The sequence below is a fragment of the Etheostoma cragini genome, chromosome 12 (assembly GCF_013103735.1).
Source record: "Etheostoma cragini isolate CJK2018 chromosome 12, CSU_Ecrag_1.0, whole genome shotgun sequence".
In the NCBI taxonomy this organism is placed as follows: Eukaryota; Metazoa; Chordata; class Actinopteri; order Perciformes; family Percidae; genus Etheostoma; species Etheostoma cragini.
In genome coordinates, this window is record NC_048418.1 from 11383151 (window position 1) to 11399754 (window position 16604).

The window sequence follows — 16604 nt, forward strand, 5'->3', positions numbered from 1 at the left end:
GCACTCTCTCATTTGGCCCGACAAACACATCTGCCTGCAGCCTACACTGAACATACTATGGAAAGGAGACACACTTTCAGAACGCATCTGCACGTAGGTGGGCAGCGTTTGGAGAGGTTACTAAGGCCAGGGTTTGGTATTTGCAGGTCATATTTCAACAAAGCTGGGCCACGTAAGAGCCGGCGGGCGACGTAACTGAGGATCATGCTCAGCCTAAAAAGAGAGTCTTGACCGGTTGGTTTAGGCACAGAGCAGAGAAATTCCTCAGCAGTTCTGTCATCCCGTCAAGATTAAGAACAGTGCTGAGGTCAGCCGTAGACTTGCGAGGGCTTGTAGGGCAGATATACTGGGTTGCTTCCTCACTCTGGGGTCACTTACACAACCAGTATACACAGTGTTGTAAATTTAGAGATTGAAAACGACATTGTGCGCTGAAACAAAGCACAGAGAAGTCATCCAAGTGGGACTGGTGATGAATTATGTTTCTCTTTCAAGCTGGGTGGTATTATGGCTTGGGTGGTATTGGAAGGATGACTCAGAGGATTTATTATTTTTTTTTTGATTGTTGATCCATTGTAATGTCTGTCTGGTGTTATCTCTCACTTCCAACACACACAACTGTTTTGCTTTAAATGCCTGAAGGAAGCCTTTAGACACAATTGGAAATATGTCTCATTATCTGGCATCAAACACTGTGAAGCAAAGAGTTTTATCAAATCAAACTGTTTGATTGACTTTTGAAAATGTAATGTTGACTACAGAAATAAAACTCCAGCCACCTGCTGGTATTTATGCTCTGTTGTCCCTGCTCCATCCTGTTCTGAAATAACCCCTTCTCCATCACCTGGCCTTACCCCGCCCACATACTCACCTGCTTCCCGTTTCCCTAATTAGCTTTGCAGTATACCTGACTATCTCCACTTATTTCCTGCCAGATTGTCAGTTTTGCTCATGCCTTTGCTTCCAGCCATCTGAACCTGAACCCTGGCCTATACCTGAGGCCTTTCCCATTTTCCTGAATTTGTATCTCATCCTTGATGTTCCAGCTTGATTCTTTTACCTCTTCCTGGATTGTTGCCTGTTTCCTGTTCCTGAGCTTCTCACCAGCCGTGCCTATTATGGATCGTTTGAATGTTCGGACTACCTTCCTGTTGCCACCCTGAAAACCTGTTCCTGACCTTTCCTTAGGTAAATTTCCCTTGATTCTGGCCGCAACACATGTTATACATCTAAACAAAAAATTATGGAAAAAGTACCAATACGCACTTCAGGATTTTTGAGGCCAGTGTTATAACATTTTTTAAATATGTATACTGTATGTCTATAGATGTATGTGTATATATATGTGTACGTGTATGTGTATGTGTATGTGTATGCTGTATGTGTGTGCATATCTATACACACATGCATATATATGTGTATACTGTCTGTATCTGCGTATATGTATGTGTGTGTATATATGTGTGTATATATACTGTATATATATATATATATATGTGTATAGGTATGTGTGTGTGTATATATATACATATGTGTGTATATATATATGCTCTGGGGTGTAGATTGCGCTTCTGACCAAAAACCCCAAAACATGAGTAACCCTTAAACCCAAAGGGGGCAGTGAACATTGCTCGTTGTTCAGCCTGCTATTGTTTTCCATCCATAGTCTTAACCAAGGAATAAATACTCCACTGGACAGACATCCTACACTTGTGGTATTAAGAGCTTCCTTCTCATGTATTGTTTTTGGGTAGATGAGACAAACAGGAGGTGGCAGTACTAAGAGTTGGTGTTGCTCTTGGTCTGAATCTCTGTCTGAAATTCCAGAGTCACTAAGTTATTTACAAAGCTGGCACAGCCAACGGCTCAGCCGGTGTACCTTCTGTCTAACAAGATTCATAGAAGGGGTATGCAGAAAGGATCAGTTTTGGATAGCAGGCCAAGACATGGCCTTTCTCAAAGTCTATTATGCTTTAGGTGAAAAGGACCTTATCTAAGATCCAGGCCTGCAGACCTTAAAGTAATCACTCTGAGGATTGATGGTTGTTTTATGATTTCAACTTGGTATTTATACAGCGTTCTGAACAAGATGTTTTTTTTTAAAGTAAGTTAAATGGAAGAGAAAGGAAAGGTCTTCTAAAGACCATGTAATTATCCCACTGCTAAAATAAACTTTATGTGGAACATGGAAATACTTCTAACAGAGTTCATGACTAAGCTATGAAAATAGCGTCTTTGCTCTTGTAAGAAAAGCAGAATTTGTTAGTCCAGCTAATCATTTAGGGCATTTTTTAAGCTTAAATGACACCCATCTGGTTCCAGCGTCTCAAATGTGAGGATGTGTGCCTCCTGCTTTTGTGTGTTTATTAACATGTTAAAGTGAATATTTTCACTCAGATCAAAGAGTCCATATTGTCCCACAGTGCATCAACTTCTCAAACTTTTGACCAGCTACAAAAAGTCTGTAAAACTATCTTCCCACATTTTTTTACATTAACGTAACTGTTAATATATTGATATTGATCAAATTCTGTTTTTGTTTTTTTACTGACTTCTCTCAATTAACGTTGGAGCACAATCACCTATGAGTCATAAGTGTTTTTCGTCTCCATCTCCTACATGCTACAGTAGAGCCGCTGTAACGGTTGCGCCGCCATACAACATTCACCAGTCTTCTCCGTGCTCTGCCCAACGTCCTGGAATGTTATGTGACCATCACAGACATTCTTCTATGTACTTACTTCTGTAATGCCGATGAAAGTCCGATGTTTGGTGCTTTCTGGGTAGTAGGCTATGTCAAAATTAAGATTTCTCCACCTGTTTTGGAGGTGTGCATGGGACTGTAGAGCCACGGCTTTTGTAGATCATATAAAGAGCATGGAAGGTGGTGTGTTTTTTTTAGCCTTTCCAAAACCAAAAACACAAGAACAAAATCAAGGAATAGATTAACATGTGTATCTGCCCTAACGTAAACTGGAATACGGACACCAGAGTTTCCATTCAACAGTGTCTAGGTAACGTTGTCGGGGGCCTTCTCCTTGTTTTGAGGTTGTTTGGAAGGTTGTACTCTATTCAAGTCCAGCCAACCTCATTACTGTCTCAGTCAACTGTGAGGGTGGGTTTATTATAGTAAACACAACAATATGAATATGTTGTGTCTGATTTGGTGTGGAAGGTTTTAACGTGTAAAAACGGCTGTATTTTCCTTTTCCCGTTTGGTCCTTGGTGTGAGAAAAGGTCTTTTGTATTACCTTTAGCAGACATGTTGGTAAGTCCAATGTTCACTCTCTTTTAGTTTTAGTTTTTGGTCTCCGCCAACTCCGAAAATGTGTCTCTTTAGGTGCCGAATGCTCCACTTTGTTCACCAGAGAGTGATACCTGATAGTAAATTTACAGCTTTAATTGTTTAGTTTACCAGTTGCTGAAACTCACTATAAAACTCTGCAAAGCCAAAGGGAGCTCCAGATTCAGGTGATAATTATCAGTGGGTGATTATGAGCGACCCCCTTTTATTAAAAATATTGATTATAGCTACTTTAAAATCTGTGGTTCATGTTTTAAACAGATTTGCTGAAAACAATGCAAAGCTGGAGACAGCATTTTCATTCAATTTATGGGGCATAAAAGAATGTCAGGTTAATTGGAAAATGATTGCTTATTTAGCAATCTTGATATATGTAACAGTAGTCATTCGTCAGACTTAAGTTGTCTGACGAATGACAAGACAACTTAAGTTGCTTCTTAGTAATGACATGCTCATGTCTACCTCTGTCTGAAATAAACGACCAATTGTATCAAAGATTAGCCTACAATGAATTCCAAGAGGTAAATCTGTGTGTTGTCAAACTGCATACTTACAGTTACCGGTTTGCATGTGTAATCTTCCATCTATCACCATTTCCATCAGTGATAAACACCGAAAAAGAGACAGAAAGTGAGGGATGTTTTGAAATAGTATGTGGAAGCTGTGTGCTCTGATAGCAGCAGAAGCTTGTAAGAGTAGAGTGGTGAAAATCTCAGACAAGATTTAAACAAACAGACACAGACCCTGGCTTGGCTGGCCTGAGACACCCTGACAGAATAGGGCCATGAAATATTACACACTGCCATCTCCAGATCAGCCCCAGAAGTATTTCCACAACGTCTACCATTTAGGATAAGTTTAACAGACTCAGTGAACACGTAAATACCTTCCCAGATTCAGGGGCAATAAAATGCTGGCATCAATTCATTTATTTAATACTTAAATGTGGAAGATTCAACAGTCAAGGTAACACCTCTTAGGCTGTGTGTTTACACCAGACGCCAAGCAAACTTTCATCACGGGATCAAATTGGGATCAGTTGTTAAATTTCTAAAATACCTACATCATGAAACTTGTAAAAGTCTGAAATCATGCTTTGTCAGGTTAAGTAGTATGCATACTGGTGTAAGCTGCCTGAAAATGGATTTGTTAGCAATATAAAATAGTATAAAATAAATTAACATTAAAAGATATTGATGGTTGTTTAGCAACATTTCACAGCATATCCTTATCGTTATTTGCCACTGTCTCACCAGAAACAGTAAAACACTTCTCAGAGAGGTTTCACTGCTAGTCCGCCATGCTTCTGTGCTCTTGTGACATACAGTTGCAGGTCGACCCTTTGGGGGGCTTTTCCCTTTGGAAATATCCCCACCTTCAGGCCATACTCTGTTTCCACCGACTGACAGCCTGTCTCTGTGGCATCACCTCCTGCTGGAATCAGAAAAGAGGGTAAAAAAAAAATTAAATTCTGAACTCAGTGAGATCTGACTCATACAAACTGTGCTTTTTAAGGCTTTTCTTGTAGCGTCATTCATTGATTGAGAGCCACAGAGAGAGTGTTCGTTTGCAAGGAAAGTGAAGCACTGTGTGTGTCCTTGTCAGGTGGAGGGGCATTGTAAACAAGATTGTATCAACGTTTTCCTGTGGCAAGAGGTGTGTGTGTGTGTGTGTGTGTGTGTGTGTGTGTGTGTGTGTGTCACAAAATCTGTTGTGCTAGCCATTTTAACATCGAGTCTGCTCTGGGTGACTAATTCAGATGATTCAGGCCTTTTATAATGTCAACTGCATCAGTGCTTTGAAAGACTTTGAAAGTGAAAAGAAAGGGCAGTGTTGAACAGAAAAGCTACATTACACTTACAACTAAGTAAACTCTTGTATCGCTATATAAATGAAAGTGAAAGCACATGCACTTTTTGACCTGTTTCTCTGGCTGCCAGCCTTGTCCTGAAGCTTGAAGCGCATCTCCCTTCAGAATGATAAGAGGAGCCTTTCTGTGCAGCGGTGCCTATGTTTATATGGACGTCACAGATATACCAAGAGTTTGCCTTACTCCATTCTGGCATGTAGCCAGGGGGTTTTATGATTAAAACCAGATTGTGCTTGCCCAATTCAGAGGCCAGAAAAATAGATTGCAGTTACACATACTCTGCACAAGAGGGAAGTACAGAAACATGCACATCAGTCTCTGCAGCATCTGTAATGGTGGAATTTTTGAAGGAACTGTATGCTTCTGCTGTTTAATTTTCCCCATCTGCTGGAGGGACTTTTCACAGATGTCATCTTGTTGTGAAGTCTGCTCCTAGTTCACAGTCAGTAATTATACATCTGACTATGGCACAAGAAGAAAGCTTTAGTTCCTCATCAACCCCTAACAGTAAATCAAGCCAATTCTGAGTCAGAGCTATGATCATCCTGTAAATATGACGCCTCTTTTGTGTCACATGATTGGAGTCAAGTGGCGCAGGGGTCTCCTGCCAACTCTCAGTTCCCTCGAAGTTATGACTAAGATACAGTGCAAAAAAAGTTTTCTAACAACAAAACGTTATCGTTCTTTTTGGTTTTAGATTAAAGTGATTAAAGTATGAAAAATTTGTATCCAAAGAACTTTAAAGCTGCTTAAATAAACTTCACCTTATTTGGAGCGTTATTTTAAAATGTGCAAAAAACAAACAGTGGTTTATCTTGTTTTACAAGATCAGATATTCCTCACTACTACTACTCAAAGAAGTTTTGTTCTACTTAAGCAAGGGACGTTTTTACCCTGATGGCTGATTTGGACCACACAAGCATCACACAAATACAAATTTCTCATTTCACTTGCCAAGACAGACACATTTTGCAGTGTAGTAAAGGCTGGGAACTCATGTGACATCAACAAAAGCAGACACATTACGCCCCCTCGGCCGCCGCCCACACACAGACATCAGACAGGAACATAAACCCTTTTTTGTAACAGGGAGGAACACAGCAATTCATTTACTGACTTTGAAAACTACGCTGCCAGTAAACACGGCAAACGTCATCAGCTGAGAGCGCTGATGGAAACGTCAACACTAAAATAAGAGGGAAAAAAGTCCTCTTGTATCTGAAATTACCATGAGTTGTTCCCCTGCTTGGTCCCACTCTGACCTCCACTCACTGCTGCAGGGTCTCATGTTTCAGGCCCCCATAGCACTGGGGCAGACCACCCCCCCTCTTTCACACCATACTGGTGCTCTGGCAGCCTCTCCCCGAGTAGGCAGGGGTCTTTACAGGCTTGGGAGGCAGGTATTGGCCCTTCCCACAGCGTCCGTTTTGAGGGTACAGAGGAGGCTTCTGAGTCTTTGAATTGGATGTGCTGTTGGCAATAATGACTTTAGGGTCTAGGCTCTGTGGGTGGGGCTCAGGATGAGTTTGGCCAATGTGGTTGGTGTCTCTGGAGGGAGGGAAGTGAGGCGGGTGGCCATTTACACCTGGCCTTTCGTGGTTGATGTCCTTACTGTGGCTGGGTGGAGTGAAGCGGCTGGTTTTGACAACCGATGCCATGTGAACAGGGGATGGAGAGTTAGTTCTTAAGATGATGCGTTCTTTGTCGATGTGTTGTAACGCCGGGACTGGAGCAGGCTTGTGATTGGGTAGCGGTGCCAGCCTGAGGTCACTTGGATGAGTTGAACCATGAAATTTAGTGGATGACCCCTGAGTGATGCAGGGTACCTCCTCGCTGAGGTCGATTCTGGCTGTGAGACGATCAATCTGCTGGACCACCTAAATGAAGAGAGAACAAAGACAATCGGTATTTGTCCAAAATGCAGTGGTGGAAAGAAACTAAGTTCATATACTCTTACAGTACGTAAGTTTACTTGCATATTCCATTTAATTCCACTTCAATGCTATTCCACTGCAATTTCAAGTGAAATCTTGTACTTTTTATTCCATTAGTACTACTATGTCTTTGACAGCTATATTCATGAAGATTTCACATAAAACATTTGATAAGCTTTTAAAGTTCAATGCATTCTAAAAAGTTAAACCAGGAGTTTCCAACTTTTTGGGGCTCATGACCCTATACAAAATAAAGTGTCTAGTTTAGATCCTCTTGTTACATTTCAGATGTCTATGAGTTGTTTGCAGTTCCATCAAGGAGACGTTTCCTGTTAGAGAGGTGACACTTTTCAATATTGCACAAAAAGCTCTTTTTTCTCACATTAATCATCTCACAACCCCTCAGATTTATCTTGTGTTTGGAGGGGCCCTGACACCATTGGTTGGAAATAACTGGACTGAACCATGTAGCTGCATGTATAAGTAAACACATGGACCTTCCTCAACAGAAACAAATCTGATCATCCATTGATAAATCATTATTAACAATCAAATGATGTATGTGGTTACCAGTAACAGGTGCCATTTTTCATGAATTACTTTCATTTTGGACACTTGTATTACTATATTATTTAGCTGATGATATCTATGCATTTTTAGATGACTAGTATTAAAATGCAGGCTGGTACTTGTAATGGAGCTTTTTTACATTGTGTTATAGGTACTTAAGTCAATGTACCTTTTGCACCACTGGCAAAGTGTATTAATAACCACATATTTGTCTCTGACAGTGCTGAAACTGAAGCAATATGCAAGTCAATCAAATCAAACCTGGTTTATTTTGATGTACTTTTTGTGTGTGCCAAATGTCTTAATTCAAAATTATGGAGGTTTTTAATTTGTAATGTTGCTTGAGGACAATGTCAGACCTTGTACAGATGCATTCAGCTGTGAATCAATGCTATTTTACAACTGCATGCAAAATGGATACTGTAAGAGCAAGGTATAATTTAGTAACAGTCTCAAGCCAGGCTTTTTAATGTGATGGCCGGAACGCTGCCAATTTCTGCAGCATTCTGCAAAAGGTCAGTGCAAATCATTCTCAATCACCACTTTGGTAGGAGTTGATGTGTGAGTCACAAACAATGCAGTCCCCATGCACACACACACAAACTGAAAAGCTCTGTGGTCACACAGATGCACGGCGTGTGTCGATCTGATCGCAAAAACTTTTTTTTGCGAGACACCACAGGGGAATAGGGTGAAACATTTAACAATTATTACCATGAAACATTCCCAGCTGATTTCTTACATTAAGTCAATTATTTTTGTATTAAGTTTTCTGACATTTTTGTTTAAATACAGCATGCAAAGGAGCAAACTTTTGATAAATTTAGGAGAAATCTACCGACGCAGAAAGACAAAATGAAGTAAAACAAAATATCTTGATGTGTATTTTGGATGTTTTTTACACTAGTCTGAAAGATGACATGGTATAAAAGCAAAATAGCCCAAAACCTCATAATTAAAAAAGAATATTTTTGCCTGTAGTGTTTCCCCTTTATCGTTTTAAATGTCACAATATCCAGGGGAACATCAATAAAAGGCTGTGACTTCTGCGACTAATGCAGACCTTCATCTGTAGACACCTGATGTAAAGAATAAACATCTATAATAATAGACCCTCCTACCTCTTTCATCTCAACGTGAACTTGCTTCAAACCCCCCAACACATCCTCCAGATCTGTCACCACTTGTCTGATTTGATCCCTCACCGAATCCTGCCTCCTCTTCTGCTTCACCACCTCTGAAACCTGGTGCTGGTGATCACTGTTGGTTGTTGATTTTGAGGGCTCCGGACTGGTGATGCCAGAGGGTGGGACACAGAGACCCTTTTCTCGGTTTTGATTCAACTGATTTTGTGGGACTTCAGTGGAGAAGAAAGCTTTGTGAGAGCCACTGCGTCCATTGCAGCCCTCCTCTGATCCAGCCTTCAGTCTTCCCCGGTCCTGATGGCTATCTCTTTCCTCCCCTCCCTGAAAGAACACAGGCCTTGGTCCACAGTGGCCATTTGGCATTTGTAAATGACCCACATGGGGATTGTGTGGCTCCGCATAATAGTTCTCAGAGGTGCATCCACAACTTTCCTCCTCCTCATCCACGGAGACATACCTGACAGTCTTCTTGTGCCTGTACCCTTGACCTTTGACCTGAAGATGGGGGAGTGGATGTGGTATCCCGGCGTTAAAGGGGTGTGCCCTGGTGTCGCTGCGCACCACACAGCTACACTGTTCTTTGACAGACGGGTAGTGTCTCACCCCAGGCTCCAGCGGGTAGCTCCACTTGGCAGGGTTCAACTCCCAGGGGTAAACTTGGCTCAAGTCATCTGACTGGCTGTAAAGGCCCGGCCCTGCAAACACAGGCCTCCTCTGTGGGCTGCGATGACCGCTTCTCTCAGCTCTGTCCACCACGAAAGCTCTCCCTTTTACGTCTTTAACCCGAGGAGCCTGGGTGTCTCTCCTGCAGTCCAGAGATGGGTGGGCTGTCTGTTTGACTGATGCTGGTTGGTGTCCCGGCCCACCGTGATGGCCGTACGCTGGCTGCTCATAGTGGACGCAGTGCTGGCAGGAGCAGCGTTTGGTGGTGTTGATGTGCTGAATAAATCGGTGGTGTCCCGTTGTTTGTGCGCCTTCTGTGTACATGTCCAAAGAAGTCTTCTGTGGAAAACGCCTTAGAAAACAATTGGTTTCCTCCCCTCTCTCCTGCCTCTAGCCCAGTCATTCACTCACTCTGTTTTCCTCATCTGCGTCTTCCCACAAGAAAACTTTTCTTCAGCTCTTTTTTTTCCCTCTCTACCCAGAACTTCTCCCTCCCCTTCCTTCCTGTCTGTTGTTTCCCCTTCTTCTCTCCTGTACTTGTTAATCTCTGCACCCGTTCTTTTCTCTCCCCGGACCTTTTTTCTTCTTAACTCTTATAACTTTTTTTCTACTCCTTCTTCCTCACCCTGTAGCCCTCTCTCCTACACAGGGCCCCTCTCCACCTCCCTCCCTCTCTGTCTCTCTTTCTACCTCTCCCGCCTCGTTGTTCTGTCTCATTTGCCGCTGCAGGCTTCCCGTCTCTCTCTCTCTCTCTCTCTGTGTGACTGTGTATTTCCCGTTTCCTCCCCTCCCCTCCCCTCTCCCGCTCTCCTCTCTTTCTCCACCTCTTACTCTGTCTCCTGCCTCTAGTATATTCTCTCACATAGTCGGCTGTACCTGAATTCATGAATTCCTTCTTTCTCCTCCACTTAAAATCCAGCTGCCTAGTGGGGCTCCCACGGTAAAGGACACCGTATGGGTTTCTGTCTTTCAAAGAGTGCGTGAAAGAGTCCCAGCTCCGGTGCTGAGCTCATTAGCCCAACTAAAGACTTTGCACTCTGCAATTAAACGCTGCCTGGGATTCCTCGGTCGGAGACTGAAGGAGGAGGTAAGGGGAGGGGAGGAGAGACGCACTTGGGAGGTGGGGTTTCCAACGTACGCAGACGAGGGAGTAGACAGCATTCTGAGTCAAGGAGACAGAGCCATGGCCATTGTACAATGAACATTTTTTCAAATTTTTTTTCTGTATCTCCTTTTTCTACCTCTTTCCCCACCATTTCCTTCTCCTCTTGGTCCTTTGCCATTCCTCTCATTCCCACTCTATCCATGTCTCGGTTTCAATGTTTCACCTCAACAGTTGAGCAAAACTTCCCTCTGCTGTTGCAACCATCACCCTCTCAAGTCCGTACAATAGTGTTTACATGCCACTTAAACAGCCCACTGTCAGAAAAGTCAAACCACGTGTTCAAGCATTGAATGCATCATCCCCTTTTTTTTATTACAAATCAATCTCTGCTCATCATAGATGACCATAATTTCCGGTGAATGGATCAAAAATCTCTTTCAAACAAAAGTAGAAAACCAGAAGTGATCAAGATTTCTCTCTCTCTCTCTCTCTCTCTCTCTCTCTCTCTCTTTCTCTCCAAAATAGCATAACGCGCCTGTGTTGTGGCTCTTAATCCACAGCGACTGAAGAAGCAAGGTGTTTTTTTTCAAAGAAAATAACTGAAGCTTTAAATACAATGGGTTGTAAAAAGAAAAGAAAAAAACTACTGAGAAAAACAACCGAGGAGGATCAGCAGTCCGGTCCAAGCTGCTGGGAAAGATTGCTGTTGTAGATAAAACACAGCTGGAGTGACTTTACCTTAACATATCTACTGTATTAGTATCACTACTAGCGACCCCTTTTTATATACAAGTATTGATGTAATTCCTTGTTAGACTTAACAGTCTTATTTATATACTGTGTGTATATATAGATAGACAATGATCCCAGTTAATTTACCAGTGTACTAGCTTTACCAGTTAATTAAATGACTGAAAAATCCAAGTAGCCATCACATGGTGATTCAAACTATAGTAAGAGAAATTAAGGGACAAATGCATGGTGCCGGCATAACCCTTACCCTAACAAAATTGACGTTGGTTATCAGTATTGTCATATCAGCAACCTTTAATGCAAGAAAAGCAATCTCGCTCTACTTTTATTTTTTGTCAACTGTGTCCTTTCAACCTTTTCATACATTTGAAACTAATTCTTTTCTGCTTTTTTATTTGACTTTCCTTGACTTAAGAAAACTACTAGCTCTCCCTGGACATGTTTACGTACAAAAGGAATATCAAAACTTGTCATACTATCTGTACCCTTACCTATAGGTGGATGTAGTGTTTGTGTGCGTGTGTGTTGCCTCAGAAAGTTCCAAGCTTGTGCAGCTCTTACATCACACTCTTTTGTGTTGGCCTGCCCACCACCCGCTTGGCTGCACGACTGGAGGGCAACCACGAAGTAGAGAATGGCAGCCACACTCTCTGCCCCTCTGTAACCCTCATGTCCTCACCAGGGTCAAGATGACCTAATTAGCACATATGGATACGAGTCTATAACAAGAGCTCAATACGTTTTGGCATTGTCAGATGACATATGGCCTATTTACCCTCCTGCAAGATGCATGCAGCCCAGATATTTACTGATGTGGACCCATGTGTCCCACATTGTGCAAATTGTTTGTAATTAGTGCTATGTAATGTAATTAGTTAGCAAGAAATTCTGTATGTGATATGGTTAATCTTTTGTCTATTATATCACCACACTGCCTTGGCTAGTTTTGTCCTCATTGAACTGCCTCCCAGTGTGTCATATCCATTTAATATTCATTTAAATGACCTAAGATGCTACATGAAAAACACTGCTGAACAGTATTCCATTGTTTCTCAGTTGGTGTGCAAACTCATCAAATAAGGAACACACTAACTAAACCCTAAGGAAAAGAAAATCTAGCTAATAATAATTGAGCCGGTGTTATATGTCAATTAGGAGAGATATGTTTGCAGATATGCAAATGAGGTTTGTTGTAAAACTCAATAAAATCTACAAAGTCTTTGGCGATTAGTTTCCATTGCAATACGAATATTTCGTACATCTGTTTAGGGGTAGATAACCATCAGACCCCTAGATGGACTCTAGATACCGGTGCTGGCGACGAAGGAGCCCAAGGACCAGACCAAAGGACGCTCCGGACCGGTCAGGAGATGACTGGAGGAGGAAGGGGAGGGGAAGGGTCACACTCTTTGCCTGCTATGACAGCTGAATAGCACAGGGAGAAACAGATTTATAGCAAAGTTGTGACTCTGTGATTGGCCCTTGCAATTTGTGTACGATTCTGATTGGTTTAACAGGAAGGTGAACGTCTCCACCAGCTGATTCTATTTAGGAAGAGAGCATTGATTAAATTAGGTCTTTTGAAAGAATTTATACTGAGCTATATTAAATCAGGAGAGACTAGTTGCAGATATGTGACAGTTATGCACAACAAAAAGTATATTTATTAAGATAACAGCTGAACTGATTAGCAGTGCACCAATTAAAAGTTAGGTCCTCCTGAAAGAATTTATGCTGAGATACATTTTGCTTCTGCCTTAATAAAATGGTATAAAACTGTCCAAATGATGATTAAAATGTGGAACTATGTGATTAAAAGAAAAGTAAACAAGGCTACCTAGCAGACTTGACATTTGATGACGGTTTTCAGTACTTTTAATAAAGATGCAGTTTTAAATACTCTGTGCTAAGGACAAATTTAGGTTTGATACCAAACTATATACAATACATCAAATGAAATCCTATTACAGTATCTCCAAAACATTAATTATTAAAAGGTTTTTTTAACGTAACACTGGCAGCTTTGAGTCACAAACTGTTGTGAACTTTTGTTAACTCCCATTACAGACTGTTCCTCTTACACCGGCAAACAGATACAGTGTGTTTAATGAGTTCTTTGATTTAAATATCGGGTTGTGCTATTGTGAACATTGTGTTCACTGACTTTAGAGCCAACAGAAGTATTATACCAATGCAATGATCACATGTTCTTGCTACCTTATGTTCATCCCATTAGTATTTTAAACTCCCCATCACATACAGTACATTATAATTATAACACTGCATAATGAGGCTATAAAAAAGACCAGCAGGCAACAGAGACTCCCTCCCCCCAAAAAATACAGCAGTCAGTCCTATGGAGACACTTCTTTCATGCAGCTGCTCAGATCAGTGCTTTATTTTAAATGTATTAAATATGAGGGGCATCAACATGACTCTGCAGTACTCATCTGTTTCACTTTATCGCCTTAAAATCTTCCATGCCTTTTGTTTAAATTACAGAAAATAGCTTTTACCTGCTCACTGTACTGCTCAAGTACAAAATTAGACGTGTGCAGTTTCTGCATCGTTAGATGAGGTCAATTTAACGTGTTCAAAATTATCTACTTTTGTGAGAAAATTATAGCATCTCCTGAAGGGCAACCATCTATGTGAAATAGCAAGTAAATCTTTTATCTACCCTTGACATGAAATTGTATTTTTTATTGCAAGAAAAGACCAATGGTGTGTCAAAAAAATCAAGCCAATTTTCCTTTGAGGAAAGATTGGGCTCATTAAGACAAAAATAGCCAGAAAAACCACAGTCAGAAGTGATTTCTCCATTGTAGGATAGTGACTAGTGACAGTGCCGAGTCTATTTTACAGAAGATCACGTTAGATCTGACACCCAGTGAGGTCATATCTTACATCAGTTCTTGGTGTGTGTCTGTGCATGTCCTGCTTTTAGGGAACACAATGGTTACATTATTCCAAAGAGGATTATAAAAACAATTCAGAGCCAGGAAACCCAATTGCATCATGGTGTCACAAAAACGCTGCGTCATGCAAATCATAAGTTACTCTTTTTCAGTTTATGTCGGAGAACAAAATGGTTTTAGTGTGACCTTGGAAGCTGAGAGATGTGGTGTGATCTTGCTTTAAAGGACAGTTAAGTAGACTATAGAGCACATCACTGCTTTTATTCCTTCATTCTTTGTGCAAGGACGGAAAATTACTAGCCTGGGTAAACGTCGCCCACTCTGCCAGCGATTTGATTTTGCCCTGCAGCTCGGTCTGGAAACCTGCACGTTCAATTCTCCTTCTTTTAAATTAAAATTTTGCAGGAACCAATCACAAATTTGCTTATCTACCTGGCGCGCTATTGGCAGGTTTAACACAATGACGATAGAGAAGTGACCAAGCAACTTCTTGTTTACATTCAAAACAGCGGCCTCTGAATGCCACCAAATCGCAGAAAAACCCTTTGATGCCGCTGTCGCTTTTATGTCAACCTGATTGTTGGTGCAGAGTCATTTGGACTACGTCTACTGGTCACGCCACTTGTGCAGAGAAAATACAGAGCAGACTCCCTAGACCAACGCTCAATCTCAAATCTATTGGGGTTGGCTTGGTCTGGTGATAGTCAGACTAGAAAGTTACTGTTAAGTGTAGACTTACATTTTCCTTTTCTTCATAAGAATTAAAATGAAAGCTTGAGACCATTTTACATGGTCAGTCAAAACATGCACACAAAGTGTTTAAAGACCTCAGGGTGCTGTAGCTTCCTTGTCTTTATGTGGGGAGCTCTAGGAACACCACTTGGGAGTCAGCTGTTAAAGGCAAAAGGGTACTAATGGACAGGATAATGATAATGATGGATAGAGTTGCCTAAAAAAGGCACAGCTGAGATTGATTGCAGAAAGCTGTTGCAATAATTGACGGAAAGGAAATGGGAGTTTTGCACTAAATTATTAAGTTTTGATTAGTCTCTCATTGCTAGACCTATCTCCACAGCGGTGAGGATAGGAGAAAAACGTGATTTTTAAAAACCAATAACATTCGTCTTGAGTGGCGTTAAGCACCGGCGCAGGTATGGTGCCTCTGCAAAATAACCTTGGGAAGGAAGTTGTTTTGGTGGAACATTTGTACATAGGGAGGCAAGCTCTGGAACTAAAATGGCTGTCCAGTTTGTATTGCGAATTTTACTCTAAAAAGATAAATACAGTATAACTTGATTGTTGGTTGGAGCTGTTAAGGAGCATGTTACCCTAATCAACCGGAGTTCAGAATGCCAAAACAAAGAGTTGAGGGAAGGTTAGGGACCTCCGGCAGAATCAGAACAATCCCATGAACAAAACATTGACGATATAGACAAAGTTTTGAGAAATCAATGCTTCGAGGACCATTGCATTGAGTGTAACAACCGAAAATACTTGTAGGGATGAGGAGAACATGTACAACCCAGTCTCACGGCATTTCGTGAAATGGTCACGTTATTTAATCTATTGATTAGTGTACATGGACATGTTTGTGTTTTTTTTTGTGGTGGCACAAATTTCAATCTAATGTATGTCAATGGGAAGCGTGTTTGTGATGACCGCACAACTACGGTAGCGAGTAGTATGAAAAGCTAAAAATCTGGGCATGGAGGTTGGCTGGGGTGGTGGATGGGACAAACAACACAGGACTTTCACCCCAGAGACAGTGGATCGTGTCCCGGCGTATAACGTGTCCTTTCCACGTTGATCTTTCCCTTAACCTAACTTCCACATGGATGCTTCCCATTATGTGCCGAGCACCACAAAAACAAATTCAAATTGAAAGACATTAGATCAAAATTTGTGTTTACCACGACAAAAAAAACAACAAACGTGCTCTCCACCAAGAAAAAAATGACATTAACGTGTTTGTGTTAAACAGGACTAAAAGACTACGGCCACATTCCAGCCACATTGCAGCTCTTTAAAGGCTTTATGCTAACGTCAGCATGCTAACATGCTTAAAATGACAATGCTAACATGTTTGTGATTAGGTTTAACATTTACTATGTTAACCAGCTTGGTTTAGTCTGTTAGCATTAAGTAATTGATTAGCACCAATCAAAGTACAACAGATGATGAGAACGTCATTAGTTTTGCAGATATTTGGACATAAACCAAAGTATTGGACACTTTATAATTTCGACTAAAGACAGTGCTAGATAGTGAAGAAAAAAAGAAAAAAAACTAGGCCATGAAATATACATATTTAAAAAGCCTCCTTTTAAAATGTTGGGCTTACC

General features: G+C 41.2%; 1 protein-coding gene and 1 long non-coding RNA gene across 3 annotated transcripts; both read right to left on the reverse strand.

Annotated features, from left to right (window-relative positions):
* Positions 1-1072: 1072 nt before the first annotated feature.
* Positions 1073-16037, reverse strand: LOC117954714. The gene is made up of 3 exons (XR_004658884.1): positions 16027-16037; positions 2669-2672; positions 1073-1205 (listed from the first exon to the last, which is right to left on the reverse strand). It is a non-coding gene; the product is annotated as an uncharacterized LOC117954714 (long non-coding RNA).
* Positions 4333-10250, reverse strand: LOC117954713. 2 transcript variants are annotated; one of them, XM_034888672.1, is made up of 3 exons: positions 8800-10250; positions 6403-7051; positions 4333-4735 (listed from the first exon to the last, which is right to left on the reverse strand). In XM_034888672.1, the coding sequence occupies exons 1-2, from the start codon at positions 9808-9810 to the stop codon at positions 6506-6508; spliced, it is 1557 nt and encodes a 518-aa protein (XP_034744563.1). In that variant the 5' UTR covers positions 9811-10250; the 3' UTR covers positions 4333-4735; positions 6403-6505. The 2 variants fall into 2 exon arrangements, with proteins under 2 accessions (XP_034744563.1, XP_034744562.1); XM_034888671.1 differs by having other exon boundaries at positions 4333-4738; positions 8800-10249.
* Positions 16038-16604: the final 567 nt, after the last annotated feature.

Excerpts from the sequence above, each read along its gene's own strand:
- LOC117954713 (XM_034888672.1), bottom strand. The coding sequence starts at position 9,810 with ATGTACACAGAAGGCGCACAAACAACGGGACACCACCGATTTATTCAG. Across the intron at positions 7,052-8,799 it reads TTCACGTTGAGATGAAAGAG|GTGGTCCAGCAGATTGATCG; the intron begins GTAGGAGGGTCT and ends CTCTTCATTTAG.